The sequence below is a fragment of the Octopus bimaculoides genome, chromosome 1 (genome assembly GCF_001194135.2).
Source record: "Octopus bimaculoides isolate UCB-OBI-ISO-001 chromosome 1, ASM119413v2, whole genome shotgun sequence".
NCBI lineage: Eukaryota > Metazoa > Mollusca > Cephalopoda > Octopoda > Octopodidae > Octopus > Octopus bimaculoides.
Window position 1 is genome coordinate 132,079,337 of NC_068981.1, and position 10,806 is coordinate 132,090,142.

Below are 10,806 nucleotides of genomic sequence, written 5' to 3' on the forward strand. Positions count from 1 at the left end.
AAATCCTAGGAAGGCCAGTCAGGCGGTACTGGCAACGGCCACGCTCAAAATGGTGTATTTTATGTGCCACCCCCACAAGAGCCAGTCCAGGGGCACTGGCAACGATCTCGCTTGAAAATCCTACGATGGCCAGTCAGGTGGTACTGGCAACGGCCACGCTCAAAATGGTGTATATTATGTGCCACCCACACAAGAGCCAGTCCAGGGGCACTGGCAACGATCTCGCTCGAAAGTCCTTAGACATGCCTCGGGCACAAGTGCCAGAAAGGCGATGCTAGGCACAGGTGCCATCACAAATTCGCTTTCGCTTGCCCCAATAAGTCTTCGCAAGCTGAGTTTCGTGTCCAATTTAACTCGATTTCGATTTCACTTGCCTCAACAAGTCCTCGCAAGTGGAGTTTAGTGTCCAATTTAACTTGATTTCGATTTCACTTGCCTCAACAGGTCTTCTCAAGTGGAGTTTAATGTCCAATGAAGGAAGGTACACCCAAGTGGACTGGCTGAGGCCCTAGACTTAGATCTCACTTGGCTTGCCGGGTTTTCTCACGCACAGCATTTGGCAGAATATCTACAGCTGGATGCCCTTCCTAAACACCAACCTCTCAGAGAGTGTAGTGGGCGCTTTTACATGCCATCGGCATGAAGGTCAGTCAGGCGGTACTGGCAATGGCCACGCTCAAAATGGTGTATTTTATGTCACCCGCACAAGAGCCAATCTAGGGGCCTAAATAATTTGCATAATTTAAGCAAAAATGAGCTAGAAGAAATAACTGAAAATGGTCAATAGAATGTATTTGAGAGAAATTAATATATTTCAGTATGTGAAATACCATAATGAAAATTCTTGATCTATTGAAATTATCTCCACCTCTAGAGGCTGCATAATAATGACCAAATGGCAATTATGACCAGAACTACTTGAGAAGTGGGGAGATCCATTACAGCTAAACTTAATCAGTTTTGCGCAAGATATATAATCAGGCAACTATCTAAGAAACACACTCATCAGAGTGCCTGGTATAGGAAATAATGGCAACTGCTCTGTTACTGGAAGTGAAGAAGTGTCACAGGCAGTCTATGGTTGTTGTGAAAAAGATGAAATGAAATTGCAGGAAGCAAATTAAGAAACAAGATTCCATCAAGAATTATGCCATCAAAATGGGGTTTAAGGTGTAGGCAGTGTGAAGTTGACATAAGTGTAGGGAGATTTTGGAGTATAAGGCTGGACAGTTTTGACAGATGGCCAAACATATGCATATGTGTGTTTATATGTGTATAGTTTAGTGTGGTCAAAACTTTGAGCTCTCAGGTTCTGATGGTAGTGTTGGCTCCGTAGTGATCCTGGTAGTGGTCCTAGCATTTGTAATCATGGTGGAGCTCATAGGTAGTCAACCATATATTTTCTCTCATGTGGGCATGAATGAAACATTTTGCTCTTGCAGTTTAGGTAGGTGTCCAGGTGAAGAGTTTTTTTAATACAATTCTATTCTCAGCCAAACATAGCCTATGCCTTCTGCTACTGTTGAAGTAAGGCTTGCACTTCCTTTGATTGCCTCCAACAACTTTGAGATACAGGTACAACAGAAACAGGAAGAAAGAGTGAGAGAAAGTTGTGGCGAAAGAGTACAGCAGGGTTCGCCACCATCCCCTGCGGAGCTTCATGGAACTTTAGGTGTTTCCGCTCAATAAACACTCACAACACCCGGTCTGAGAATCGAAACCGCGAGTCCGCTGCCCTAACTACTGGGCCATTGCGCCTCCACCTATAATGCTGTATACTTTGGTTAATATATTGACTCTATTGAAAAATATACAAGTGCCTATTGTTTTTGGCTTATAGATTCTTAGATGACTTACTTCTCCCACATGTACAGAGTCTATTGCAATAGACCACTTCTAGCTACTATCCCTGGCAGTGCATTCTTCATAGTCATCAAAGATTCACCACAAATACATATTTTAATATCTCTTTATGACTATGAAATTATATAACTTAAGTTGCTCAACAAAAAATATCCCAACTCCATCTAATGAGCTCTACATGAAGATGCTACTGAAGAAGATGATAGACTTAGTCAGCCGTCGGAAATGGACAACTTTTTCTTTGACTAAGCTAAACTGCCTGCAAAGCCTGAGCACTTATATCTTAGATCCAGGAAACTCCCACTCAAGATCAAAGTGACCTCTTGAACATCATTTCTTGGCCAAAATTCCATTGCTCCTCTTCCCCTTTCCTAAATAAACACAAGAGAGATATTCTGATAAGACCTTTTAGTTTTTTCAAACAAGTCTAAGAATTTGTATAGAGTAGATAATGATACACATGTGTAACTACTAAACAACAACATTCACAACAAACATACAAGAAGGCAACCCCTCAAGCCCTTGATAGCATTAACCATAATGTCAAAGAGATAACTTTTGACTGAGGATTGAAGATACAATAGAGATCCTGGTGAAAGAAAAAAAAACCCTGTATAATAATCAAAGACTACAGACTAAACTTTATCTCAAACTCCAAATGCCATTAGATCAACCATGCAAAATCAGAGATCAGCCAGGTAAGCAAGCAACTGATCAGAAGGATCAACATGAGAAGAGCCTCTGACCTTACCTTTTGTGCAATGCCAGTGTAGTGAAACCTCTCTCTCGGGCATTCAATCACAAATGATAACGAAGCGGCTAACATCTAGCCTTCGGCTGCCTTGGACCCTTGTGTCCACTACCCTGATTGGTTCTCATTTGCACAGCAATCATCACCAGTTCTGTTTTGCGCCAGGGTGCATTCCGTCCAATCGTGGCCTTCTAATAAGGTCACGTGAGAGAGTGATTTCTGCCTATTTTCTGGAGCCCTATTTCCTCTATAAATAAGCCTGTTTGAACCAGCCAGTTGTCACGATCACAGACTTCTCACAGGTCTGGTCGTTGACCACATACAGAACACAGCTCCAGCCAGTTTCCAGCAATGACGTCCTCACCACCAAAGTACTGTCTACCACAAAGTCATCGCCAGCAACACCACCACCAGAGTACACACCGACAACAAACGCGGTTTCATCTCGACACAATGAGTGGATCAATTCCACCATGAAGTTAACAGTCAGAACCAACCTGCGAGGATATTCTGTACCAGGTAACCGGTCGCAGCATCGACGCTCAACACACACAAGTGACACCACAGCTCTGCCCTCTTGGCCACAACTTCCTGCGTATGAACATTCCATCTCCTTATGTAACTCTTATACGAACTGGTATTTCTCTATCTCTGTGTTTAGGACTTTTATAGTCTATGTTACAGACACTCTTTCTATGTTCTGTATTCCTTTCTCTCACACACACTCTTGCTAACCTTATTTCATATTGTTGTATACATACTCTTGTACACGAAGGCCTGACTTATGTATTGTGTTATTTATACATGCCGCATGCACGAACACACAGACACTACAGTTTCACTATGTTAATAAACATACTCTCTTTATATATCTAATGGTTGTCTCTGTCACTCTCTTGTTCCTTTATTGGCACTTGGCTCGCATCTCTCACGGCGAGCCAACTATGTTATATAACATGTTTTTGTGTTCGACCGTGCAACGCGTTAAAAGGAGCCTTTTCCGTCTCGTCGCCATTCTCCTTTGGTTCGCACGGTCGTTCTATTACACCAGCAATCATGACATGGTTTAAAACCAATAGTGGCAGGAGTACAGCAAGGTTTACTCAGTTCAATACAGTGAATTTTTGTCTGTTGGTATTGAGGGAGTTGTTATATAGTGCATTGGATTTTTTTAGGTTCCCAAAATCTAAGGCTGGATCATCAAACGTAGAATTGGCTCACAGAGCTACACAAACAATCATACTTTCTGTAGGGATAGCATGCGGAGGCATCATAACGGACATATAGGGAAGAGTTACAACCTATTGTTAATGGAAGTAGATAAATGGAATGATATACATATAATAGTGTCCTACAAAGGATTTAAATTCAAGACAGCCACAAGCTGGCTCCTTGTTTCTTTTTTTTTTGGGGGGGGGGTCCACTTTATTTGCAGCATCATTTTACTTCTTCATACATTCTATAGCATTAAAGAGAGGGAGAGTAAAAAAAAATACAGTGCTTGTCTAAACCAAATAAAGATGAACATGAAAAAGGTAACGGGAGAAAACTACTTTGTTGTTGTCTCCCTTGAGTCGTTAAAGCAATATCAAGTCTTCCGTGGTAGGCGTCCACTCTTTCCATAGTCGCTCATTCCGCTTAAAACAACTGTTTAATTCTCTCACAAGTTATGGATTACTACTGTCTTTAAAAAAAAGAGTTGGAGACAGTGAATGATGTGTTCCTGGATGCACCGTTTGCAGAAAAAGAAAACAACAAAAAAAATTAGTCATGGCTGAAACATTTCTGATGCCGTATGCAAAATTCGACTTAACAGCAACCACGGTGCAAATGGACAATGAGAAATAAAAATATATATATCCTGATTATTAAAAACAATGAGAAAAAGAAGGAAAATAGTCTCCATGTGGTCAGGTCGTTGCAATCACTTAAAAATGAGCTTTTTATAGTAGAAATCTATCGAAATGTTTTAATGCTTTTTGTTATAGAACCGAATGAAGCTGAGTACATATTAGAATGTTTAATATCAATTTTTTCTTAAGAAAATTAAGGTCCTTTAAATTTTGCGATGGATTGGCAAAATCATCAGAACATCGGACCAAATACTTAACAATATTTAGTTACGATTCTTTATGTTCTGGTTTCCAATCCCGCCAAGACCCATTTTGCTTTTACATCTTTCTGGGGACGATAAAATAAATGTCAATAATTGGAGTCGATATAATCATCTGTTCACTCCTCTCCAAATTTCTAACCTTGTGTCTTATTTAATGAATAATGTTTTGCGATTTCCTGAAACTGAATATTTCTAAATCATTCTAACATGAAATTTAATGATTAAGAAATATCTAAATAACAAGTTGGTTTAAGGTACACGTACTTAATTAGATAAATAATCCACATAATACGAATCCAAAACTGAAGAAAACTTAAGCATGAGCGAATACTTAGTGTTGAATTGATGTATGAGAGTTGCTTTAAGTGTTTTCTTCTTCGCTTCCTAAATTTTGGAACTTGTAAATCAAACTGCTCGGAGAAAAAAAAATGTGTTACTAACTTCCCTGCGAGTGTTGTTCTGCCTCGGTTTTAGTTTTCTATTCTATTGCATTTGCCTTATTTTATCGACCTCTGAAAAAAATGAAGGATAGAATTTATCTTGGGCACGAGTTGAACCTAACTAAACATCATTGGCGTTTTATCTAATGCTCTGCTGATGCTGGAAATATTTGTCAAATGGAATGATTTCTAACATTTCGATAGAATTAATTTTTATTTTACTGTTTATTTTCATTTACTACTTTTCTTTTATACAATAACAGGAGCGATAATTCAGAAAGAAATTACAAATGCCTTAAATTCTTATAACCAGTTGTTTCAGTCCTAGGCCAACCCTAATATCTCATCTCTTTTGGGGTTATCACAGGTTACACTATCCAGTATGTTTATTTGAAAAGGACACTAGAATATGATGTGAAATACATCTAAAGCTACTTATATCTATTCAAATAGCATTGCTGCCCCACTTTCCAACCTTTTCTCCTAAAGATATTATATGACCATTCCAGTAGCTGAAAGCAGCAACCAAATTTCTCTCAACTTACGCTCGACGAAACAAAACAAAAAAACACAAAACCACCCGCACTGGATTATGCAACCTGGATAAGTGTGCTGATCATCGGTCTACTCTATCAGGGCTAAATATACCAAGAGGCAAAAGACAGACATCGGAAAACATAGTGGCTCAACCTGCTAGAAATGACAGCCCAATTCCCCTCAAACTACACTCGACCGTTTTATATAATTGAAAGATACGTTACATTGTATAATCCTACATAGCTCCTAACAAAGCCGGGATAGTCATGACTAGAGTGCCATTTTATTTTTTTCTTATCATAGACCTACTCGATCAGCACTGTACTGAGTGAAGCAAGAAGAGATGGAAGAATAACTAACGCTAACTGGAAAAACAGCTCCTTGCGTGACTGCCATTCCTCTAAACTTATATATATAAAAAAAAGGTCAAAGTGCACTTAAAAAGACATGAACACCACAACATCAATAAAATAGATATTACAAGTCAGAACAAAGACGTTCCCAAACAACAATCATTGGAAATCTCGTTAGTGTAAGAGTAATCTCGTTGTAGGTTTCACAAATCTCGTTGTTCTTTTATTTGTTTACTCACGACATTAACTATTAAAACTGTTCGTCATGGCGTTGGGCAAGCACGGGCAAGTCTCTGATGGTGCTGATGATACTCTGGTGAGTCACAAATCATGCACCTTCAACGTAACATTAATCGTATATAAATCAGATCTTCATCGACTTACGATCAACTTTTTATTCTCTCTCTCTATATATATATATATAAACATATTCGATCTGTGTATTGTGTGTATATATATATATATATATATATACAGAGATCGAATATGTTTTACTTCACATATATATCTACAGAATAGATCTGGAAAGACTATAGATCAAATGAGTACTTCGTACATAATTATGTAGACTATTCTATACTTATTTTGATAGCGAGAATCTCTACGCAAAGCTCACGATCCCTTATATATATATATATATATATATATATGCAGCACAATTTTATATATATATATATATATATATATATATACACACGCATACACACACGCACACTCGATCATCATTGATATGTATTTATACTCGCAAATACACACCTCGTACATACATGATCACTTTTTCTGACTATATGTGAAGAGATGAGCATATACACACAAACGAACATTGGTGAATACTACATCCATAAATACACGATCTTTGTGTGTATGTGTGTGTGTACACACACAACACACACGCATGCATATATATATATATATAAAACACATGATCACTTTCTTTCTCTGACGTATATACCTTAATCTCAATACAGCTTTACCTACCGCTATATATATAAACTCGCAAATATTACCGATTATTTAATTTATACATGCATAATTTCTATATTGATTAAATATCTTTTCAACAAAAATAGGATTCTTATTATTATTTAATAGCTCTAAATACTGAATTCTATGTAGTGTTATTCAAAATATACTATTGTTTAGAAATGTACATTTACATTCCCTTGTAATAGATAATACTGTATATCCGATTATCTTGATGCATAAATTTTATGTATTTTCAACCTAACTATCCACATTTTTTCACCAGGACTTTTAAAAAACCAGCAAAACAGATGGTTTCAAAACGATTTAATTCTTTATTTAAACCGATTAGCCATAAATGTTTTATCAATAATAAGATATATATATTTTTCAACCTTAAAAGAAAAAAATTAGATTTATTTTTAAAACAGCAAGTTGTATTATCTGCTTTAAACTTGCACGATTTCTGTTATTCTATATTAATAGAAATTATATTTAACAATTTCTGAAATTTGGTTTTCTATAAATTTAGAAGAGATGTTCAAATTTCGTTACGCAAGTGTTATGTTTTACACATCAGGCTATTATTTTTATTTTACTTTGTTTAAATATATATATGAAATCATCATCATCATCGTTTAACGTCCGCTTTTTTGCTAGCATGGAAAGCGGACGTTAAACGATGATGATGATGATTTCATGTGCATAATATTCTCTATTGTATCCATTGAACGCGATTGTGCTTTGAAAGAAGCTTTGCAATGCAAGTCACTTTCATTCGGAATTGATCTGCTGATGTATTACAATAATTATAAAATTATACATATTTATATATGTATACATCCTTGGACTGCAAACTCTTGTTTTATGAATATCTTACTGATCGGGTAGAACAATTAAGGTGAAGTGTGGAATGAAATCTCAAAAAGAAATAATTCCGGAACATACGTAGAAAGACATGTATAATGTGTGCGTGCTGTTTCATAGCGAAGTCGACATATGATATTGACATATGTTGATAAATGTTGAGTAAAAGGAAGTATTTTCGTCCTGTTTTTCGGTTGTTTATTATCGCCAAGACAAATTCTATTTGGAAAAATTAACAATCAACTATCACAATGTGTATTTCAGGTAGATATAAAGAAACAAATATGAAAGATTATATATATATATATATATATATATATATAAATAAAGCGAAGATTTCATGTACGCACACTATAAATGCGTATCTTCAAAGAACAAAGAAAGAAAAATGATCGGAGTGTGTGTGCATACATACATACATACATACATACACACACACACACACACACACACACACACACACACACACACACACATATAAACATACACAAACACATGATAATTAGGCAACTAGTAAGCATGAAAAAGGGAGATTGAAACTGCTTTGTATAGTTTTCCTCTTACATTTAACTTTTTTTTTTTTTGTAGGAAAATATCGATAGGTTTCACATTTCTCTTTATTTTATTGTTGTGCGATGTATCTAAATCTATATTGTAGATTGTATAAAAGCAACTTTTCATGTGATTTGAAATAATGTAAATAAATAATTGGATAATCCCCACTCCCACCTCCACTTCCAACGCAAAGTTTATAAATGAAGCAGGTCTCTTCATGTCTTTTACAAACATCGAACAAATAAAAGCATCATCTGTGACAAATCTTTGTCAGTAGCTTTAGTCGATTAATGCTGACGATGATGGTAATTTATTTAACAGAATGAGGATGGGGGAAAAAAATTGTATTCTGTAATTATAACTGATGAAAGCTTAAGAGGTTACATATATTTCTTCGCACGAAATCTTTATTCAAATTTTGATGATCACCTAAACGAAAACATGACTCCTACTAGGTCGGTACAATAGTAGTCACTTATCGAGCTGCAAGAAAACCAGTACGAGATCGGAAGCGAGTGAACGCAAGTTCTTCGGTACTATGCACAGACTTGATGCTGGATCTGAGACGAATGTGAAAAACAGCAGCTCCGAGAAATATTGATATAAGATACTGTTCCAATACATATCACTGTACAAAAAATGCTGTAATTGTTTCCTTAGCTGCATATAATTATAGATTTCAGATGTTTCACTTTACACCGCTAATGTTTTTAGGAAAAGGCGTGTTCACGCTCCCAAACCCCCTTCTTCCCATTCCCTATCTTTGAAACAAGTAAAGCTGATGATGATAAGCCATTGTCAAATTTATTGGATCAAAAAGGATCAAAGAACTGACACTTCATCGTAGTTTTTGCCAGGGATAAATAAATTATTTGATACAATACGCTGTCATTCATTCATTACCAAGTCGTGGGATACATAAATCAAACGCAAAACATGTGACAGCCACACCTTTTCCCTTGGTGTTAGCGTAGCAAATAGAGCAACATAGTTACAATTAGTAAACCTCATTAGCTACATCAAAAAATTGATGGAGTTTTACATGGATCTGTTCTTGGTTCTCTGTTGCATATATTAATGAAATAGATGCCAAATATATTAAAATACTACATTTCTTAAATTGTGAAAAAGTTCAAAGGTATTTTAACAGCATTCAGTAACACCTCCCTCAACTGCTCAATAGCTATCTATTTAAAGCTGTATATGGCTATGGTGCCTCTATATCTCTTACTTGGAACCCCTGTCATGTTCTAAATACTAAACTACAGGAAACTGTCCAGAAATGTGCAACTAGATGAATATCTCCATCAGTTACTATATCTGGTTCTCTGGGCATCAACACACTTAAGCTTCAGCATCTAGCAGCTGACTTGGTAGAAGGCCACAAGATTATCCATCATCTTTCAACAGTAACTTAGACCACTTTTTTAAAAAATCAATACCTCTACTACCCACAGATGCATTCATATCAAGGAGAGCCCACCCCCTTCAGCACAATAGCCATTCCTTTTAGAAACACTTCATGCTCAGAATTGTCAACGCATGGAATAAACTACCTCTGTTGGTTGTTTGCTGTCAGGGCACTGTATCCTTCAAAAATTCCATGCTTCCCCAAATTTGCCAATGCCACTCCTGTCTTTTTGCATTTTATGCTGTCTACTGTGCTTGTACTTTTTACAGTCATTGCAGTATTTCTTCACCAGTTTCTGTTTTGTCCCCTCTTTTACCCATTTCTTTTGCACCTGAGAACTGTGAACAATAAACTGATTATTATTATTAAGGTGGTGAGCTGGCAGAATGTTAGCATGCTGGGCTGGCAGAATCGTTAGCATGCTGGGAAAAATGCTTTGCGGTATTTCGTCCATCTTCACCTTCTGAGTTCAAATTCTGCCAAGGTTGACTTTGCCTTTCATCCTTTCGGGATGATGTAATCGACTTAATCCCTTCCACCAAATTTGAGGCTTTGTGCTTCCAGTAGAAAGGATGGTTGTTATTATTATTATTATTACTATTAAGGTGGCAAGCTGGCAGAATGGTTAGCATGCCGAGCGAAATGCTTAGCAGTATTTAACCTGTCTGCATGTTCTGAGTTCAAATTCCACCGAGGTCGACTTTGCCTTTCATCCTTTTCATCATCATCATCATCATCGTTTAACGTCCGCTTTCCATGCTAGCATGGGTTGGACGATTTGACTGAGGACTGGTGAAACCGGATGGCAACACCAGGCTCCAGTCTGATTTGGCAGAGTTTCTACAGCTGGATGCCCTTCCTAACGCCAACCACTCAGAGAGTGTAGTGGGTGCTTTTACGTGTCACCCGCGCGAAAACGGCCACGCTCGAAATGGTGTCTTTTATGTGCC

General features: G+C 37.0%; 1 protein-coding gene across 1 annotated transcript in view; it reads left to right on the plus strand.

Moving 5' to 3' along the window:
• Window positions 1–4,992: 4,992 nt before the first annotated feature.
• Window positions 4,993–10,806, plus strand: part of LOC106874669 (kelch-like protein 9) — a 32,315-nt gene continuing 26,501 nt past the window's right edge. Inside the window, exon 1 of the mRNA XM_014922466.2 lies at window positions 4,993–6,376. Coding sequence (XP_014777952.1) covers window positions 6,326–6,376 — 51 coding nt within the window. The 5' untranslated portion in view covers window positions 4,993–6,325. The remainder of the gene's footprint in view (window positions 6,377–10,806) is intronic.